The following is a 23190-nucleotide window of genomic DNA, read 5'->3' on the forward strand; positions in this document are numbered from 1 at the left end:
CTTATTGAATGTAAAGAACGGGAGTTGCACTTACTTTTAAGGGGCCTTTATTTAGGACTCTGGTATTACCTAAATTCTCTTTAAAAGTGCTTGCACGCTGCAGGGCCAGGGCTTGTCATATACCACTCCAATTCTCACTAAAAACAGGGTAACATTAAACAGACTGCAAAGAAAAACATTTTCAAAAAGAAGACATACATCGATAAGCAACATTAATGTTTACTCTTGAAAATAAAACATAAAATGTTAGTTTTCAGGGCTTCCCTGGTGGCTCAGTGGTTGAGAGTCCGCCTGCCAATGCAGGGGACACGGGTTCGTGCCCCGGTCCGGGAAGATCCCACATGCCACGGAGCGGCTGGGCCCGTGAGCCATGGCCGCTGAGCCTGCGCGTCCGGAGCCTGTGCTCCGCAACGGGAGAGGCCACAACGGTGAGAGGCCCGCGTACCGCAAAAAAAAAAAAAAAAAAAAAGTTAGTTTTCATAAAACCATACATGTTTCAGGAATATAAGCAGTTTGAATATTACTGAATCAGTATGGACTGAAGATAGGCTACTCTGATACCAAACGAGGACTCCAGTTATTTTAACTTTCTAAAAATGTTAATACATGAAAAGACATTACATCTAGAATACAACAAGTACGGCAAACCGTGTGTGCAAGTGCACTAGCTTAAAAATATAGAATCCTAACCACGCATAAGAGGGGATGTGCCTTATATATTCGTAAGATGTAAGCAAGTATGGATATGCATTCACTAACACAATGCAGATAAGAGAAGGCAGCTTAGAAATAGTGTTCTGAATATAAAAAAGTTAAATTTATAGAAAATTTATATTTTTGCATTTTCAGCAAAAAGCCATGCAAAAAGGTCAAGAGTGTTAAACTTAAAAAATAAAATCAAAAAGTCTAACAGACTGCAATACACCGAAATAAATGTTCAAAAAGATTTCAGATAGAGATAGGAACTGAAATTACATCCAGTGACACTTATCAGGTCTTCTCTTAGAAGATGCATGACTCCTACACTGACATTTGAAAGAAATGTTTAAAGCATAACATCAACTTCCCAGATAAGTGAATCGTTCTATTAAACTGCTTCTGGAAGTAGTTTCAAGAGCTAGTGCTTAGAATTGACTTATTGCATGAGTTTGAGGCCACTAAAAAGAAAAAAAAGGATGTGAGAACAGAATGAAATTATTTTTATATATTAGACCAATGGCTTTGATAGCAAAACTAGTGAGGTTTTTCTTATGTTTCTTAATTAACTACTTTGTCTCAAACATTTTTTGTTTGGCTATTTTGAAGGGAGAAAGATGCCATTAATTGCAACGTCTGACCTCGTCCAGTATATATTCTGGAAAATGCAGGTTGCATACTTGTAAACCATCCAGCTTGCAGGGCATCCGCGGGTACTCATCTTCCTTCCATTTGTTTTCATCCGGATCAAAAGTGAGAATAGAATCGCTGTAATGACCATTGTAGCAAAGACCTCCAAGAACCATTATCTGTTTGTCCAGCACAGTCACACCATGGCCACTTCTACCAATTGGCATGGATGCCAAGATGGTCCACTGATCAGTCTCTGGGTTGTACACTTCTGTGGAAGGGCATCCCTGAGACTCAAAAGAGGCCCTCAAGATCACACAGACACCACCAAAGACATAAAGCTTGCCGTTGTAAGAAATCATCTTGTGAAAGCATCTAGCGTAATTCATTTTGCTCTTATTCTCCCAACAGTTGGTAACTACTTGAGTTCTCCTGGTCCGCTGTTCTATGGTCCCTTCTTTACTGGGGTCAAACACGCACACTTGTTTGGAGGTGGAAGATGAGGTGATTCCACCAGTGATAAACAACTTGTTATTGAGCACTGTCCCCTCATGTCCATATTTGTTAACTGGATAAGGATCCACAAATTCCCACTTATCATTCGTGATATCATATCTCTCTGTTGAATAGAAAGTCTCATCTCTGGTTCTGCCTGCTACAGCGTAAATAAACTTTCCAATAACACCAACTGCAAATTCTGAACGTGGTACAGACATGTCTGCCATCCGGAGCCAAGAGTTTTGTCTCGGGTCATACCTGAACACTTTGGAAGAAGCATGGAATTCGCCATCTGGGCCCAGTTCTTCCCCACCCAACAAGAACACGAAGTTATTCACGATAGCAAGGCAGTCCGGACGCAGAGGTACTTGTGGGCCCTCCAGTTCCCACCAGACTCTTGGTTTCTTTAAGAGAAGTATTTTACTGTTAACCATGCTATGTCCAATCATGCCTCGGAATACTGTAGTTTGGGGTTTGGCAGAGCGGATGCGGCTTGATTTCATGTCCAACAGAGGCTGCTGGTGAACGTTCTGAAAGTAATTCAAGGCTTGATCAACTTCATAGCGCAGCTGTCGGGAGTATCTATAAAATTCTGATGTCTTAACCTAAGAATACAAGTAAAATAATTTAACAACAAAAACAAAAAACAAAAACAAAACATCAATGGCAAACAAAATATCAAAGCCCACTAAGATGATTAGCTTATGATTTTAAGCTACTTTACTAAAACTGATTTCCTGTTAAGATCACATACTTTCTTTTTATTATTTTTTTTACACAGCTTTTATCATATTTGTTTTTGTAATTTGTATTTGTACTAATTTATGCACATTCCCAATCTTTTTAAAAGTAAACAAGTTATTTTCCAGGCACAAGCTAAATTCCTCTAACAAAAAAATGTATTAATCATCTAATATATGTCGGGACCTGGGCTACAAATGATGGCTATACGAGGACAAGTAGAGGTTTCACAGTAGAGGAAACGTTGGCCTTGCTTTTCTTAACCACAAGGAACACTGTAAGAACACCCATGGCTGAATAATTTGGGGAGTTAAGTTAGTGAGTTAGTAAAAATTTAAATACACACAAAATTCTCAGTTGGTTTTTGACATAAAAACTTGGTCTGAGGGGCTTCCCTGGTGGCACAGTGGTTGAGAATCTGCCTGCCGATGCAGGGGACACAGGTTCGTGCCCCGGTCCGGGAAGATCCCACATGCCACGGAGTGGCTGGGCCCGTGAGCCATGGCCGCTGAGCCTGCGTGTCCGGAGCCTGTGCTCCGCAACGGGAGAGGACCGCGTACCACAAAAAAAAAAAACAAAAAAAAAACAAAAAACTTGGGTCTGATATCATTAACTCCTATAGTAATAATTCAGTTGACAAGAAAAGGTCAAACTTTTTCCTTTTTTTGCGGGGGGTTGGAACTACCGAATTATAATGACTGCTAACATCTTATGAAGCACTTTTAAGTATCATGCTAACTTCTGTGGGGAGATTAAAAAAAAAAGAGTATAAGATGTGGTCCATTTCCTCAAAGAACTTAGAGTATATTTCAGGAAATGAAAACAAATACACATCTACCAGTTTTAAGTAAATGAGGCAATTGACAGTTAGGTATGAAGCTGTATAGCACATCTGTGAGTGCTACGAACTTTAGATACAGAACATATCAAACTGGTCCAAAACATTCAAGGGATGTTTTGTGAAAGAGGTAGGAAGTTGGAAACCAAGCAGAAACAGCCTGTATCATAATGACAAGGGTGAGATAAGAGGGCTAGGACTTGGATGGTTACCATTTGGATCCTGTAGAGATAAAATCGACAGATTTTATACTTTTTCTCTTTATTGAAATTGTTCACTATTATTATTTGCTGTGGTTTCTTTCACAGTTATTTTGCTAGGAAGAATTAGACTGTATGTCCAATCATTGTGATCATATGATTAATTCTTTGTATTAAGAACAATTATACTATCTTTTCTCTTAGAGGGGTCATTAGGCTAACAAATTAAATATTTAAGTGCCTACTGTGCACAGCCAGTAGTCTGACTGCTACACAGGTTTTGAAGTAACAGAATCAGCATAGTAATTAAGCACCACATCAAGCAGCCCAGTATGGTGATTAAGAATTCGATTTAGGAAATATCTGACTTTGCCACTCACAAGCTGTGTGATTTTGGGCAAGTGACTCAGTATCTTTAAGCCAGTTTCCTCATCTGTATTACTGGGACAATAGCACCTACACCTTATAACCCTAAGGTAGGAGACAGGCAAGATAATCCTACGTGGAAAGGACTTAGTATGGTGCCTGTCATGTGGCAGTGCAGAAAAAATTACAGCTGTTATTAGCTATTATTACTGACCAGGGGACATCTGTGGAAGTGTCACTCAATTTACATTAATGCATCTGATGATGTGCGTTTGTTTGTGTAAATATTAAGTCTTCCAGAAAGTAGAGGAGAAATGAGAAAAACTGTTACTTTGTATCTAATCCTCACCAGAAAAGCATGACTGATGACATGCAAGTAGGAGGAAGCTTTAGAGGAAGCAGCCATGTTGTTTGGAGATCAAGAAAGAAAGGAAGGGGAATGCTGCCCATAATGGATAGGCAGATTTCAAGATTTTCAAAGGAAAAATAGGATCAATTCCAAGATCAGAAACTGTGTAAAGAAGCTCGAGAAGGCTTGGAGGCTCTCAAAAGCATAATGCTGACTGCATAATTGCAAAACATACTGATGAGGGGAAGAAAGGGGGAAAGTATCTAAAAAATCTGATGTGCTGCAGAGAGCTTTCTGGAATTCGGATGTTAAAAAACCACTTACGACAGATGGTAAAAAACAGGCACATAAAACAAGTATTATAAAGAGTGAAATGGAGCTGTAAGAATATTGTGAACAAAGCTAAAGCCTAAGGGGGAACTGTGACTTTACAAAGTGCCAGATAGTGAATAAATGGCATTTTAGAGGTTAAAGTAAAAAAACAGTAGAGGAAAAAGTGAATTCCCCCCTGGATGAGGTGGTTAATGTAATATTAATAAAGATAAAGAGAAACAGCCTCCTATCTTATTTCCATTCTTGGCTAAGAATATTATATTCTTTCCAATCTGAAGATCAAACACAATAACTAAGAAAAAACTTAAATCCAAGATGGCTGAGAAAAAAGAAAAACCAGCTAGATATTCACACCGAGTTCAAGTCATCTGATCTCACAAATCACGTCCTGGGATCCTAGGAGCCTTCACAGATAAGGCTGCTTAACTGCTTTCTGTAATCTGTGTGGAATCATGAAGGATGGCAGAGGACTAGAAACCAGACAGACTTCCGAACTAAGACTGCTTAGCTTGAGCCTGATCCTGCATTGTTCAAAACTAGTTAGCACTTGCATATAAGAAAGCACTACAAACTAGGAGGCAACACAGACTCACCAAGTAATGCCAAGACTGACCATTTCTGGTTTAATTTTTGATGATGTAACAACACTGCTAGAGAATGAGAGAACCTATGACTTCAGCAAAGTAATCAACAAAGCTTAGTCATAAAGAAAACAGAAACACTAGGGACCCATGAACCACCTGAAATTGCAACAGTAATTATGTTAATGCATTTGGGGGGGGAGGGGGGAAGTCCAAAGCTTTTATCAGATGTTCCAGGGATCCACAAACTCCAAATGTAAAGCTTTAACTGACTCTATCCTCACTACGAACCAACAATGTGATATGACAGTCTTAAGAACTAATAAAATCATGGACTGAATTAGACAGTCCCACCCTCTCTGTTCAGGTGAAACCACAACTAAGACAGTGTTCAATTCCACCAGTGTACTTTAGACAACAAAGTGGATCATGTCGAGAAGACAGCAAAGAGATCCAAATCACAGGAAGAGTGGTCAAACAGATGAAGAATGTTTCAATTCAAGAGAAGACTCAGGAGAGAAAGATGGCAACTGTTTTCAGGACCAATAAGTAGAAGGTAAGAGAAAGACTTTAGGCCAATATAAGGAAAAGCTTTGCAATTAGGACTGACAACATAATGGATGTTCACTGCATTATTATTTGTAAGAGCACAAAAACTGGGCACAACTCACATGTCTATTAATATGAAATTGGTTGACCAAACTCTGGTATATAACATGCAATCATTAAAAGGAATGATATTAATCCACATGCAGTAACAGACATTCAAAATGTCAAAATGACAAAACCTGCAGTACTGTATATATAATACTCAACAAAATAAAAATGGACTCTTTTGCACAGTCAGCAGTATATGCAGGGGAAAAATGTATATAATACGTGTACAACATATAGTTACCAGTGAGCTCTTGAGGGGCTTGCCCTTTTTAGATTTGAAATAGGTCTGTACTGGGCTTTTCTACAGGGACTACAGTAAAAAGGGTACGGGTACATGTTCCCAAAGTGAAGAACTGCCTACTTCTGGAGTCTAGCATCCTGCCACTGAAGGTAGTCCAGGTGTGGCCACCTATCAGGATGGCTGGAGAGGAATTCCAGCATCACACGAGGACTAGGCAGAATGGCCTATAATGGCTTTCCACCTTCCAACCCCAGGTTCTTGCAGATCACGTCAAACTGGGCCAGCTTAATGGCTTCCTAGAGTCACTTCCTAGTCTTTCCTTTTTTTTTGTATACCCAATCTTTGGTCCCTTTGTCCTCTCCCTATTCATTCTATTGTGCTCCTTTGATATTTGGGTTCCAATGAGTTTACAAGAATCACTTCAGCACTATGTTGAAGTCCCAGTCAAAGCTGCATCTTTACCTGATCTGTTCTACCTCTAAGCCCACAATAATGGAAGTTGTGCCTTTTGAGATAGCTATTATACCCTAAGAGATATTCTAACCAAAGAAATTTAGCTCCTACTTCTCTCTGCCAAGGCTAGAAGTTCTAGACCTACCTTGCCTTTTTCCAGGGCTACTTATTGCTGCAATTTTCCTCTAAAACCACACAATATCAATAAGCATAACTAGCTTCTCCTTTCATGATAGGAACAGAAAATTAATGAATCTGTGATAATCCTGGACAAAGTAATTACAGATACACTCTGCTTTAAAACAAAAAGTGTAGGGCCAAAAGCTTCTTTGTGAATGGAATCACTTAAAATGCATTAATGAAGGGAGCTATCCAAAAAGAAGCGTGTGGCTCATTTTTTCACAGAGAAAGCATTTCTCTCATCATTTGCTCCTCATATAACAGTTTAACTATCTGTGTATCAGGCTCTTTCAAAAGAAAGATACGGAAAGAATGACATTTCTTTCATGTTCTGAATTACTTTCCTTATCCTTTCTAGGATTTAAAAAGCTGTCTTACGTTAAAACTTGGAAAGATTATCACTTTTCTTGCTTTGATACTTAAAAAAATTGTATTATGGGGCTTCCCTGGTGGCGCAGTGGTTGAGAGTCCGCCTGCCGATGCAGGGGACACGGGTTCGTGCCCCGGTCCGGGAAGATCCCACATGCCGCGGAGCGGCGAGGCCCGTGAGCCATGGCCGCTGAGCCTGCGCGTCCGGAGCCTGTGCTCCGCAATGGGAGAGGCCACAACAGTGAGAGGCCCGCGTACCGCAAAAAAAAAAAAGAAAAAAAAATTGTATTATGAAAAGCATTTTGAAGTGAAAGTATTTACTACCTCTTAAAAACAGTGATCTGAAAATTTTAAATGGGCCATTTCCTCCTCTAATCTTTTGGTTTAATGAAATTGTGTGCATGCACATATGCATGTAGAGAAAATGTGAGAATTAATAATTTTGAATGTGATTCCTCTAAATATGTTTATTAAGTCAAAGAAATAATAGCTAGCCATTAGCACTGGGTAAAAATTCCATGATTCTCTTCTCACTGTCAAAATGTTATATAATCCACTTACTAAATTTTTAACTTTTAAAGGTAATTTGTTTATACAGCTCTTAATTTTGAAAGAATTAAAATGAAGCAGGCAATATAATTAAAACAGGCATTTCCATAGAGCTTACTACCTTTATTTGATTAAAAATCTACAATTTAAAAGTATCTACTAAAACAGGCTATAGTTTAAAAAATTATTTTAGGCTTTCAGCCAGCCAATTTAAGGTACTATCAGCTGTTTCACCTTTCAAAAGGATTTTTAAATGCCCAATATACTAAACCAAAGAAACAAAAGGCCTTTTATTAATTTACCCAGTTGTAGGGAGGTGAGAGGGGTGAGAACTGAGGGTCAGAATAATCTCTGAACTCAAGATCCCAGGTCTTAGACTTGGCACTGTCCCCAAGTCACTGTGTGACCATGGAGCCTCCAGTTTAGGTATTTTCCCTTTATAAAAGGAGTAAGTTGCATGAACAGACATCTCTCTGGCCCTCCTACATCCCAAACTGCTAACCTAATTTTTGCAATGGTGACTATAAGGTGTCATGTGGAAGGAAGACTGAGTCCTGGCTGTCAGTTTTATCATCCTTCCTCCATGATTCAGTATTCTCAAAAGAAATACCCAGAAATAAAGCAGTTACTGTCATGGAGCTTTAGTGCGAAAACAAATTATGTCTTTGGGAACCACAGCTACACTTGATATTAATTTTGATATTCAGTAAAATGTGGAAGTCTTTATATGTTTTACTGCAAAAGCATCTACCCTGATATCAGAGGCTTACTTATAAAATCATGCTCAGAACTGAAGCTTGTATTGATTTATGTGACACAAAAAAAGCTAGTTACAAAGTGCCTTTAATTAATCCCTTTGTCCTGAAAAACTGAATAATGACCAGGGATAAGGCTATTTAAAAAAATTAGTTCCTGTTAAGCACAAATCCTCTCAATAACACTATAATTGCAGTCAAATACCAAACAGTTAAAACAAATTTGAAAAAGGATTTACACATCCTGTCTTCTCCAAGTAGGCAAGAGTCTGAAGTATTGACAGCTTCAGAAGGCAAGTGACCAGGGCAAATGGGGGAAAGGGAAAGGACTCCCTCAGGACAATCTTCTTTTACGAGTTTCAGCACAATTTGGTGAGTCCTCTGTCCCTTCAACTTTTCTATAGATAGTGAAAAACATTTAACTCAAAAATAAACGTGCTTCATATGTAGGAAATAAACTTACGGTTACCAAGGGGGGCGGGGGGGAGGGATAAACTGGGAGATTGGGACTGACATATACACACACTACTATATATAAAATAGATAACGAGTAAGAACCTACTGTATAGTACAGGGAACTCTACTCAATACTCTGTAATGACCTATATGGGAATAGAATCTAAACAAGAGTGGATATATGTGTATGTGTAACTGATTCACTTTGCTGTACAGCAGAAACTAACACAACATTGTAAATCAACTATACTCCAATAAAAAATAATTATAAATAAATAAATAAATGTGCTTAGGGAATTCCCTGGGGGTCCAGTGGTGAGGACTTGGCGCTTTCACTGCCAAGGGCCCAAGTTCGATCCCTGGTCGGGGAACTAAGACCCCACAAGCTGCGCTGCAAGGCCAAAAATAAATAAATAGATAGATAAATAAATGGGCTTAGAAAGTCTAATTTCCTCCCAATTTTGGTACAACAGTAATAGAGCACCACTAGAAATTAAATGAGTGCACAAGCCTAAAAGGTAGAAAATAATGTAAAAGACTTAAGAATATCTTATCACCTGATTACACTAATATTTAGATAGTACAACTAAGTTCTAGAATTCACAACTTTTTTTACACAATTTTTTCCGTACTTATGGAAATACTCTCAACTATGTCAATATTTTATTTATAAATACGGAAGAGCAGAAGGAAAGTCAAATAAAAGGTTTAATCCTAGAACTAACTTCTGAATGAGCAAGGCTTACCTATGACACATGTAACATTTTCTGGGTAAATATTAAATTTGAGAATTAAAACTTTAAAGCCTAAAATCTTAATATACCCCCCTGGTTCCTTTCCTGCTCCTAACCTTTTCTCCAGTCATTTTCTGAATTCTCTGATCCTTTTTGATTTCTGCTTATCATTTGGTTTCTCTCCCTCTCTTTATTTCCCAATTCATTAAAAAGATTTTCTCCTTTTACAAGTAAATATGGCTGTCCCCATTCCATGTCTTCCTCTCCTGTTACTCCACAGTCAGTTTCCAATTCTATGCTTTTGTTTTCATCTCCCTTTTATTTAAAAGGAAAATCAGCAAGTAAGGTTGAATTTTTTAACTCCCATTTTCAATAGGTTCCTACCAGCTTAATACAACATTCTAATAGTCTCTTTCCCAGGGGATTTCACAGCAGTCAACACCTAGTCAACTCTAGGAACCTGGAATGAATGCAAGTCAAAGGTGGAAAATAAGAGCACTCCAAATCTATACACAAAGGGCAGAAGACTGGAGAGGAGAAAAACACCTTGGGTGATTTTTAAAGAAGCGCACATGTATTAATTACAATCATCCAAGTCCATGGGGCTGGGAGGGAGGGGTTGATAAAAAAGAGACTGATGCAAAAAAAGACATTGACTGAGAAAGTACGCTTAACCCACTGACCTAGTTTCAAACAAAAACCTGCTAATCTCTGTGCTTTCACTCCAAGGGGCAAGTGAGCTGATTGTTAAGTAATTTCATGTTTATAGCTGTATAAGTACTATTTAATATATGAAGGGGATTTTAAACTTTTTCAAAAACAACTCAAGCTTATTAGAAATTCTAATCAAATTTCACATTGGAAATCCAGGTTACTGTCTTCTAAAAAATATTTTTATTGTCAAATACAGCACTGCTTGTTTCTTCTAAAACTGTGAGGGTTAGAGGGAAGTTTGGTTTTTTTTCCTCTAGATTTGTCTGGCTGTAGTATAAGTCATTAGAAATAATTACTTTTTTTGAGTTTTTGGGCTGAACTGTGGTAACACTGAAGTTAATGGTTTGGTTTCTGGACAGAAATTTTGGATTGGTCAAGTGCTAGATTAGTCAAAACATGTTGCAGTGCCTAAGTGAAGGAATTCTGAGGGGTACACAGCACCTACATTTTTACATAGATGTGTCCTTGCCCAGGCAACTTCATTACCAAGTGGGTTGTGCCTCAACCAAAATATCGCACACCCAAGCACGACACATGAAGAATAAATTTCCTTATGTGTCATAGTCCACTGTTAATGCTATATAAACCAACTATGCTGATAGGGAAATATTTGGAAGATTATCAGTGCTTTGTGAAGACCAGTTCTGAGAGCTACCACGTTCTTCAGAAAGTACTAAGGGTCTTAGTAAGGTATACTTGGATACTTAATTTGTAATCCTTAAATTCTATCAGTTTCAAGGTGAGTCCAGGACACCTTACCCCATTTTAAACTGTAGCTTTTAAAGCCACAAATTCTGGTCCTTAAGTAAAAGACATTAAAAAAAAAAAAGGTGTTAGCCTTTCTGAAGCATTTTCACTCTGATCCTAGGATTAATATTCACTAGTAATGAACTTATCTTTTTTCAATGGACTATCAAAATTATCTCAAGGCTGTAAATATCCTTATAACAACAAACTTTTATAAAATGCAGATATGATTTGCTAAATCCAAATATATTCTCAGTGAAGAACATCTTTTCTCATTAAAACATTAGCTTTGCTCTTCAAAAGTTGAATAAACGTAATTTGGGGGGATATGGTGAATTACATTTAACAGGTTGGGGAAAAAAAAGCACATTATGGTATCTGAATATCATGAGCTAGTTTATAAAACAAAATATTTGGAATAAAGCAGAATTCATCTATATAATCTGATTCCTTAAAAAATAATTTTCTTTCCTTTTGAAAAATTGTAAGATCTTATGATTATGATTAATATAATTTCTAAGGGGATCATTGGTATGCTAAATCTTACCTTACACATATTTATGATACTGAAGATGCCCTGCATTCAAAAATATTAAAATGTCACTTTACTAAAAAATCAACATATGGGTATTTTAATGAATAATTTAACAATTTTGCTAAAAAGATCTTTCCTGTACAAAAAAGTAAAAGAGGCATTTTGCCAAATATACATTTACTTAATAAAATGTTTTCAATAAAGCAATAATTGTTTTTTAAAAACCAAAAGACCAAAGAGAGCAAAGTTTAAACTATTTAAATCTTCACATCACTGAAATTCAGAATGACAAATGTCGGGCCTCATCTCTGTTAACAGATGCAAAGACCATTAGAGTTAGTAAAAGTACATGACACAGACATTTGCATTACGTAAAAACTGAGATTGAAGTCTAGTATTAAAACTGAGAATGGACTATAGTTAAAATCAATCATACTCCTAACCAACTATGTCAAAAGGACAAGATCCTTAATTTTCAGCTTTCCTCGATTATACAGTGAAAACCCCAGAATTCTGCTTTCACACCTTACAGTGTTCCCACATCTTATACTTTTTTCAGTGCCATTAAAATTCTTAGGCTATGTTTTGTTCATGCAAACATATTAGAATTTTCACAGCTCTGTAACAACTTCTAAACCACCCAAGCAGGCCCACAGGGTTAACTACATGCTTCCTGCACATGAGGGTCCTCTCCCTACTCTAGTAGCTTGGACTGAGAAGCAACCAGACCCGGGTTCCAGTCTAGACAGTGCCACTTACTCTGGGATAAGACTCCTAACTCTTCTGAGCCTGTTTTCTTACCTACAAAACAGAGATAACCTGCAGACTCTACCTATGTGTACAGCACTCAGTGCAAGGCCTGGCATATAAGTGTAAGGTGTTCTGATAAGTAGAATCACTGCCTCTAAGGAACTTGGTGCAGAAATCTGCAAAGTCTTGGTCTCTTGGTTGATGATCCTGTCCCACAGAGTCAGTACAAAAGTTAAGACAGTCTGTTTTCAGCTGGGGAGAAAATCCAGTAGACGACTAGGGGAAAAGATACCGTAGAAGAAAAACCCAAAGATTTCCGCACAGCTAGAGGGCATGATTCAGGTCCCTGGAATCAGTGGGGGCTATTCCTTACGGAGAGGCGGAAAGGCCCTACAAAGCCATTGCTCCGATCTGATCGTTACTACCAAAGGAAGAATTAAAATCTCTAAAGGTTTCTTCACGAAGCTTTGTTCAATCACTTTTTATTTTCCTGAGGCCAGGGAAAGGATTCTGACAAAGAGATGCTATACTTAAGTTATCTTCATCAGCCATTCCACAGAATAGTTAAGTAGGAAGGTTCACTTAACACTAAACTGTACAGAACATTTCTAAAGGCTAAGGCTCCAGGAAAGGGTTAAATAAGTTAGAAAGGCTGTTTAATGTATGCATATTTAGAGTTTCTAGAGCACAACGTACTCCCTGAACTTGTAGAGCAGCGCTGTGCAACGGAAATATAATCTGAGCCACAAATGTGAGCCAACGATGTAATTTTTACACTTTTTAGTGGCCATAGTTTAAAAAGCAAAAAGGTGAAATTGACTTTAATAATGTATTTTAGCCCAATATATCCAAAATATCATTTCAACATATAATCAATATAAAAGTTAGTAATTTATATCCTTTGTGTCATCTTAACCTTTGAAATCTCAAATCAGACTTGTCACATTTCAAGTATTCAAAAGCCACAAGCAGTGATTGTATTGAACAGCATGGTTCTAGAGATACACTACTTTTTTAATAAGAAAGAATAATCTTTTAATTTTGACATTTTAGCTAGTTTTAATTCCAATAAATTGAATGGAAAGGCTGCAAATTTTTTTTTAAAGGGAGGGAAATTTTATGAATCTAAAAGGAACCTAATGCAGAGTAGTGTGAATAAAGTCCTTGATGATTTTAGTCATAGGATTGGGCTACTTAGCCTCTTAATACAGAAAAGAATGGCAAATTCTAAGTTTGATCAGAGTTGCTAAGTGGTTTTCCAAGACTTTCTCTGGCATTACAACAATATTTTCCTGTAATTGTTCCTGAAAATACACGATGCTAAAAAGTAGGTGTGTTAACAGGAAATATAAGGAAGAGAAGAACTAAGTTAACACCAACACAAGGAAATAATCTGATAAATCCAGAATGTGGGGACACACTAGGACAACTGGTAATCTGATCTTTCTAAAAAAAAAAAAAGTGGGGGACTGTTTTAGATTCTTTAAGAAAGATTAAACAGACATGATAACCAAAAGCAATGTGTAAACCATGACTGGATTCTAGGGCATTTGGGGGACAACTCTGAATATGAACTAGCTGTTAGATGATATCAGGGTCTTACTGTTAATTTTCCTGGGTGGAATGGTATTGAACTTGGGTAGGAAAAAGTCCTTATTCTTAGGAGAGGCATGCTAATAAGTATTAAGGGATGAGATGTCATGATGTTTTCAACTTATTTTCAAACGTTCAGCAAAGGAAAAAAATCTACATAAAGAAAATATGGTAAAATGTTAACAGTTCTTGAATCTAGGTGATAGCTATATAGGTATTCATTTTAATTTCAATAACGGTATTATGGTTATGTAGAATTTCCTCACTCTTGGGAGATAAGATGCTTGCTGAAGTAGTTAAGGAGGAAATGTCACATCTACAACTTTCTTTGAAATGGTTTAGCAAAAAACAAAAATTTTACATAAAGGCACACACTCTCCTCTCTATCTAAAAACAGGGTGGCAAAATGACAACAACTATTAACCTACAAGATATGTTTATGGGTGATCAGTCTACTGTTCCTTCAGCTTTTTTGTATGTTTACAAAGTCTAATAGACAGTTTTTAAAAATTGAAAGCTAAAAAGTGCATATTAACATTTCATTTTTCTAAATTTCAGCAAATAGGATAAAACCACAAATCAAAACTGCCTACACTTTTCCCCATGTAGATCCTCATACTAAAAAAGGACCAGCACAGATGTACTATGTCTTTATTTCTGTGCCCTTTCTGGTTCCATGCATATATAATGGTTTTAAAACGGCCTTGTTTGAGACCTGCAGAGTGCTGAGTACAGGAAAAATAGATGGGCCCTATTTTCAAGGAGCTCGTAACAGTATAGTGTAAAATAGTCCAAATTCTTATTTCCCAACCAAATTTTCCATTTTAGTTTCTGAAGTTTAATTTCTAGAGATAAGGTCTCAAATCTGCTTAGTGTTTTACAACACATTCCTTTGATAAACATTATCTCTCACACACTGCTAAGACAAGAATCACCAACTACCTTCCCTTCCATTTACCTTACCAGTATCACAAATAAAACTGGAAGATTTATATAAAAAACAGAAAGATTTCTCTGTAGCCAGGGCCTTATTAAGTTTTCGTAAGAAATTAATTCAAGAAGGAAGCCTTAACAACATTTTTATTCTGATGAGATTCCCAATACCTGGCCAATAAGTAATAACCACATCCTACGCTATATATGCAAACAGAACCATCAGAAGGTACAAGTGTTGTTTTATATGATTTACAAAATTGGGAGTTCCCTGGCGGTCCAGTGGTTAGGACTCCATGCTTCGATCCCTGGTCAGGGAATTAAGATCCCACAAGCCGCGCAGTGCGGCCAAAAAAAAAAAAAAAAAAGAAAGGAAGGAAGAAAGAAGATGATGGGAAAAAAAAAACTACAAAATTACCTGATGATATTAACTTCCATCCACTGTCACTATTGACCACACTGAACTGATAGTTGGAATATAAAAAGGCTCTGCAGCTCAGCACTTAATCATTTACTGCTATCAATTATCCATCATAATGTCCTACAAGAGGGAGAATTTTATTCTCTATTTCATGAGCACTTCCATCTAGACTGAAGTTGAGGGGTGTTTGTTTGCTTTAATAGTGGGAAAGCATTTCCATCTAACATGTAAAGACAAAACAGGATTCCCCAGGAAAAGAGAGCAATAAAAACAATAGTAAGGAAAAAAATCAAAACATCAGAGAAAAATGATTTACATTGTTGATGTGGGGCTGATTATCACTGAACAAAAAATAATTAAGAAATGTATTCTTTAGTTTCAATTATTTCTGTCATATCAGTACATTCTGAGAATAAAGATAAAATCCCACAAAACTGAGTTATCTAGTAAAAGTTTAAGTTAATGATATTTCACAGCATTTCAGAGGGGAAAAAAAAAGACATGCCAGGCTGCTGAGTGTTATTCGAAGGCGCAAATTTGTTTATTTTTCAAATGGTGTAAACAACCCTCCTTTGCAAATATTATATTTTTATCACCAGGTCTGGTAACTAAAGCTAAGGAACCACCTAACATGAAAGGTGTCGACCAAAGCTTTCAGTGTGCTTTCTACAAAGAAGAAAAGATGCAAGAGGTAAACAGAGCGCCAGAGGTAACCATGTGATTAGAAACCAATTAAGTTAAGTAATTACTGAAACTGCTTTCTCTCCTTTGGGCAAGAGAGCCTTACAACCGAGACTCTGATATAAAAATGAAAAATGCTTACATGCAAAAAGGCCAAGGCTGTTTTGGAGAAAGACAATTTTAAGACAGCAGAACTATTACATGGTAAAATGTGCACAGGGATGTTTGATCAATGTAGGTAGAGGATCTATAGTCTATTTGTTTAGAAATGCCAAAACAACGGTTTTAGACAAACATGTTTTCAAGATTAAATTTAGTTAGTATTCACAGTGAAGGGGGGTGGGGGAGACGGACGGGGAGGCGCAGAACTAGGCAAGAGTAGGGAAGAAAATCAGCGCCAGGGTCTACTGGTTTTCAAGAGCTATTTTATGTTTCCTCACTACATTTTAGAGGAATACGAAATTGTGTTAATACTTATCATTCAGAACTACAAAACTCCTCTCAACTCTAATTTCATCATGTATCACTTAAATTCATTTTTAAAAAGAGAGCTAGACGGACCCAGTTCAATTTTAATTACTCTGTGAAAAGAAAGAGAAGCTAAAGCAAACTTATAATATTTGGGGTTAAATAATTATGCTTCAACTTTAAAAGTACTTTCAAAATGAAACTATTCTACCACCTACCTGGTTCATCTTTCACCCACAAAACGTGTTTTAAAAAACCTAAATACACAAGCTACAACAAATTAGACTTCTTACATAACTATTCTTAAAAACTATTCATTCTTTCTGGCTCCTGACCAAGCCTGAGAATCTTATCTATAAAGACATACTGCCTTATTAGCTAAATGATGAGTCCTGTCTATTGCTTTCAAATGTACCAACCTTCTCAAAAACACTGGATGGGGTCATCAAACAAAACCTGATGTTCTGAATGATGGTATCGGTATGTCTCCAGCGTCTTCTATCATGCCGCAGCCAAGACTGCACAGCCTCGTACAGCTCTATCTCTGGGAACCTGCTCAGATGATCATTATCCAAGTAAGACATGAGCTTCTCAAAGCTCAGATAAGACAGGAAGTCAGGCCTGGACATGAGTGGTACGAAGTTGTCTAGCAGAAAGGCGTCCAACTTCTCCCTGACTCCCTCGATGTTTACACCGAAATCATCTAAGAGTCTCATAATTTCTGCACAGTTTTCTAAGCAGATTTTTGCTAATAGAAAAGAGCAGCAGAACTTCACCACTTCTATAAGTTGAACATACATGGCAGCCTGAAGAATCTCATGAACAGTACTCATACTCAGTTCTATAGTTCCATAGTACATAAACTGAAGGACGTGGCTGAAACCGGTAGCAGTTAGACCTTTTAAATGAATTTTGTCCTGATCTCGCTCCCTCATGTCTGCGGTAAACATAATTCTGAAGTAATCACTCTGGGTGGCCAAGAGTGCTTTATGGGCCTGGAACTGATGATCTTCAATAACCAGAGTGACATCAAGAAGCAATCCCTCCTCATACAGTGCTCTGAACCCAGCAGAGACACTGGTGTCATGGATGGAGGAACAGAATCCTTCCACGTCCCCTGCCATGAATCACCTGGAAAAAAAGTAATCAAAGAAAACTGTGTTAATCATTTCCATGCATTCTGAAGACATTATTAACTTAGAGCTTAAAAAGTTTTTATAATCATCTCAATTCCACTGCCTAAGTCCTACATGTACAAACCCTTTGGGAGAAAACAACTTAAAGGTTTGTGGGCTAATATTTTTGGCTTCCCTACCTGGGGGAAAAAATCTATTAAATATCTATTCAACAATGGTAAATTGTTAACTTACAAATATATGCCTATCCCAGTGATTTTACACTGTTTACCAAATATATTTAAACATGTCCCCAAATTATCAACCAAAAAGGATTTCTCAGCCAAATACTAAATCATGAGAAAAAGAGGTAAGAAATTAAACCAAAAAGTACACTGTTGACCTTGAAACCTCCTAGAAACTTACCCAAAGGAAATAATCAGATACATATGCCAACTTGCACACACAAGGTTTTTCTTTCTAACCTTATTTATAATAAAAAACTGGAAAGTATTCAAAAGCCCAACAATAGAAATAAATACAGTACAGTCCTACAATGGATTACTATAACAACTAAAAATGATGGCAGCAATCTACCTATTCTGAGAAATAATATTTACTAGGTATTGTTATTATGTGGGAAAAAAAGCAGGCAATTGCAGTATACTCAGTATATTTTCAAAAATTAAATATACATATATATATATATATGTTTAGATGAGAAAAAGTCTGGAGGAATATATACCAAAATGATGTCCCTGGGGTAGTGGGACTTCAGGAAATTTTGAGGTTTATCTTTTCCTTCTTACTTACCTCATTAACCTTATTTTTAAAAACAATGGCCATGTATTCTTTATATATTTAAAACATAAATACATAATTTTTAAAGGAAATTAAACCGCATTTTTGCATATCAGAGAAATGAAGCCAAATAGTGGGATTATAATTAGATCTCTTAAGCAGAATAAACTAATTCAGTCTACTAGACTGTTTATGAAGCAAAGTAATTTTCTTTCCACACAACCCCCCCCCAGGCCAACTATCTATCCTCTCCTCAACTCTCATCCTCACACAGCTCCAAGCTTCCTCCACGATGACACATCATCCCATCCACGAATTCCCTCCCAACCCTTTCCACCGTGCCCTGTGGAACCTTGCTTCAGTGTAAACAAACTCCCCTACAGGCTCATGCCGGTCACAGAAAGTTTTCTCTGCTTTCTGATTTAAAAACAAAAAACAAAACAACCCTCTTCTACGTTCTTCTTAGAACAAAATGCTCTTCTATAGCTTACGACCTACCTTCTAATAAGCCTTCTTTTAGCTTTCTACTGTCCTTTTTCTAAAATATGGCAGAGGGGATTCCTGAAAGGCATATACCACTGTATCTAACGTAACGCCTGGCACACAGAGGTGCTCTTCTTTTGGTTAACAAAGGGGAAGGCACTGGTAATAGAGCGGTGAGGCTGCCAGGATGGCCTCCCTGAAGGAGGTAGAGCAGGTGCCAGCAGTGACTGTGGTGCCAGCTGCTTCGCTGTAGGGCTCGTGGTCCACCCAAACACTCAACCAGGGAAAGGAAAGAAGGTCTAAGCTGGAGAAGGACAGAGGTAAAGTTTGGAGATGACAGACCAAATGAAAAGAGAGGAGATTAAGCCAGAGACTGGGAAGCCGACAGTTAAAGATTTCAGGTGTGGATCAGTTCCTGATTGTGGCAAGGCCCAGCAGGTTTGAGAATAAGGTTTTAAAATGGAGCAAGGCGGGGAGGTTATAAGAGTTTAGGTGGTCAGGGAACTTTGCCTCTCAGTTTTTGGATGAGTGGTCTTATGTGAACATTGAAGAGGTGGAGAAAATGAGTCTTAGCCAGGTACCACAGTCATCAGTGAATATGGAGGGGAGAGAGAGAGGTCAGGATATGTGTATATGGTAAGTAACAAGGAGCAATAGAAGGTGGATTTTTATCTAAGAGAGCTATCCCTTAAACACTGGTGTTCCCTAGGATTCTATTGTTGCACCTTTCCTCCTCTCATCTAAACACTGTATTTCCCTCAACGATCTCATCTAAACCCATGGTTTCTACTAATACCTACCTTTATCAGTGCCTTCACCATCACTGTCCCAATCTCTATCCTTACACTAGTACTGTACATAGCAAATGTCCTGTTAGATACCTCTGGGTGCCCCACAGGGATTTCAAAATTGTGTCTAAACAGAATCATAACTCTACTCTCTCCCCAATCAGTTCTTTCTTTTGTATTCCCCGTCTTATCAAGAGGCATTCTAGGTGCCTCTTTCTTCCCCTTTGTCCTTAACTTACCTGTAAGTCTTACTGATTACCCAACATAATATGTTCACTTACCTAACACAGCAAAGTATGCACAAGATGAAATTAATATCAAAATTTTTATCAGCACTCCATTAATCCAAAAGCTATATACTTTCACTTTGCAAAGACAGAACACAAGAGGGCTGTCTATAATTTGGAAAATAGATATATTTTAGACACTGTAATCAATGCTTGGCAGAACTACTTTACTAACACATTCAAGACTAAAGTAAGCTATCAGATTTTATTTCCTGAATTATTTTTAAAGGTAAAATGAATGAACTTAGAATTTTCCAAGTGTACAAAAATGCATACTGCGAACAAAAGGAACATATCGGAATAATCAAATATTCTGGTTAGTAGAAGGCTATCAACATCACACTAATTCTCAATTTTCAAAATAATTAGAATAAAAAACAAATTAAACTGGATGAAATTTTGATATTTCATTATCTTTCTCAGGATCATTAAGGACACCAACTATCACTCTGACTCATCAAGATTTATTGGTCACAGTTAATGTAGATTTAATAGTAGAAGGTTGGACATGAGCATTTATACACTTGAGAGGAAACTGCTTTGTTTCATTAATCTGTTATTTTGACGGTGCCTAAAATACCATACATTTCACTTCTTGTCAAAGTAACCCTCTCTATTTAACAGTTATCACTATGTGATATGGTCTCAAACAGCTAATATTCACCTTTTGGACAAAGATTCCATCTAAAGGAAAGATTTTAAAGGAGATACCATGCTTTCTCAAAAAAAGTAACCTAGGTTCCAGATACTTAATATGGTGGTAACATCATAGGGCAAAGAAGCTGGGGTGGGGGGGCGGGAATGAGGAGGACTGATAAGCTGTGAGGCAAAAGACCCTAAAGATGTAAGGAGAGCACCCACTCTCCTCTGGGCACCCAGCCCACCAAGTGGGATTCCTAGCAGACAGGCATCCACCCTGTGATCTTGTCCTGTTACATATGGTCAGATTGGGGTGGGAAATATGAATCAAGATGAACGCTCTTGTGTCAAGAATTTAGAAAGAAGAGGAGAGAAAAAGAAAAAGAGACGTGCACTGACTATGTATGACTGGAACTAGAACATGTCAAATAGCAGTTGTGGGCACCAACTTCTGCCTGCCACGTGGGCTGAGTATCAGAGAAAGCCAGTCAACTGAGAAAGAAGAGGAGAGCCAAGACGAGAGGACAGGGAGTTCTCCCTAACTCCTTCATTTTTCCACTTCGTAGGCCCAGCTCTATTCCTACCCATGGGTGCTGAGAGAAATCCTTACATGCTCAGAATAGATCTCCCCCCTTACTACCTCAGGTGGGTTTTTCCTACATACAACCAAGGTCCCTAACTAATACAGTTTTAGAGCAGAAATAGCTATACTTTGAGTAAGTTACTCAAACTTTCTTGGCCTTATCTCTGCACCTATAAAATAAAAGCATTCAACACGATAATCTCTAAAAATTTTTAGTCATAAAACTCTTATTTATTCTACTTTTTGTATGATTTTACAGATGTGTAAAGCACGTATAAAGGCATGCAAAGTAAATAAACTATAGCTATTTTTTAAGTCTTAGCAATGCATTTCTGAAGTTTATCTGATCTAAAGTTCTTCTAAAACTAATTTGTAATAGCTGGGAAATTTGCAGTAATTTTTTTCTACATGAAAAAGCTTGGTGCGTCTATCAATAAGACAGCTTTAGAGAAGCAGCAGTATCTTACACTTTTATAGGAAGCATGTATGTAAGTAGAAAATGATACTCAGTGATTAACTGACCAACATGATATAGTCTGTAAATGGTAGTGAGTTACGAGTACAGGACTCCAGACCTGGAGTCTCTTAATTCTGGAGAAACCCTTCTCCTTAGCAACAGCACTTCAAACCCCAGCTCATTTTCTCAGTAAGGTCTCTTAGGATGCAGGCCAACTCTAACTTGAGAGATGAAGATACTAATGTCCACAGGTGAAATTTTTCTTCAAAGTCATACAACTAGTTAGAAATAGAGTTAAGACTAGATTTGCAAGAAGTACAAAATAGTATGGTTAGGAAGAGCAAAATCTTTGAAATCAGAGCGCTTTTAGTACTTACCATCGGTGTGACCTGGAGAAATTTAACTTCCTGACCTCAGTTTCCATCCATATATTAGGAATAATCATCATTATTACTGAGTTGGGGTGATGATCAAATAAACTGACGTAAGTTAAATGTCTAGCCCAGAGGGAGGCACCCCACCAGAGGTCAATCAACGCTGCCTTCCCTGTCCAGCTCTTACCTAATGCTCCTTATCACCCACAGAACCACAGGAACTTAACACCCTTCAAACTTCCCTCTACAGACGCCATACCTCCCAAGGTTTATCACAATGCAAGTTTATAAGAGATCAGGAGATGTACTGGTAGTCAAAACACTGGACCTCATTTGCAATGGCATTGTTTTCCATTTTTTTCTCTTCACACAAGTATAATTTTCTAGCTTTTCTGGGCTCCTTAGGCTTTTCTGCCCTAACAAGAGTAACTACTCTTTGTATCTGTGCTGTTCAATATGAAAGCCACTACCCATAGGGCTTTTGAACACTTGAAATATGGTAAGACCAAACTGAGATGATGTGCTTTAAGTGTAAAATGAACACCAGATTTTGAAGACTTAGAAAAAAAAAAAGTAAAATATCTCATTATACAAAATTTTAATACTGATTACATGTTGAAGTAATATTCTGGATATACTGAGTTAAATAAAACATTAAAATTAATCTCACCTTTTTTTACTTTTTAAAGCTGCTGCTATGAGAAAAATTTAAATTACATATTGTGGCTTGCATTATATTCTGTCGGACAGCACAGATCTATAACATAAATGTTTAAGGTGTCAAACAACCAAACTTACAAATGAACATGTGAAACAAAACCAACTTGTCCACAATCCATACCCTGGAAGCTATAAAGAAAAGAAAAAAAAAGTGAGGCTTAGATTAAAATAAAACAAAAATAACACAAAAACACACATGTAAGCAAATAAAATAAATAACAAGAAAAAGGTAAGTGTAAGAAGAATACAAAAAGAAAAATATACAAAATCTTAAGTGCAAGATAATTATAGGAATTTAAGGAATAAATTAATAATTATAAGAACTAATCACTGTAAAAGTAAACAAAAATAACTATAAATCAATGAGGGCTAGAGAAAAATAATCTGCTAAGGGGCTTTGAGAAAAGATATTTACTGACATACAAAATGCTCAATGTACAAAAATTATGTATCCTAACTTTTCAAAACACATCAT

At 37.2% G+C, this 23190-nt stretch overlaps 1 protein-coding gene across 1 annotated transcript; it reads right to left on the reverse strand.

Moving 5' to 3' along the window:
• Positions 1-1319: 1319 nt before the first annotated feature.
• KLHL15 (kelch like family member 15) lies at positions 1320-17592 on the reverse strand (the record flags this gene model as incomplete). The annotated part of the gene is made up of 2 exons (XM_079727573.1): positions 1320-2429; positions 16888-17592. 2 exons carry the CDS (start codon positions 17590-17592, stop codon positions 1320-1322), a joined length of 1815 nt encoding a protein of 604 aa, XP_079583699.1.
• Between the last annotated feature and the right edge of the window lie 5598 nt (positions 17593-23190).

The sequence above is a fragment of the Hyperoodon ampullatus genome (genome assembly GCF_949752795.1).
Source record: "Hyperoodon ampullatus genome assembly, chromosome: X".
Lineage (NCBI taxonomy): Eukaryota > Metazoa > Chordata > Mammalia > Artiodactyla > Ziphiidae > Hyperoodon > Hyperoodon ampullatus.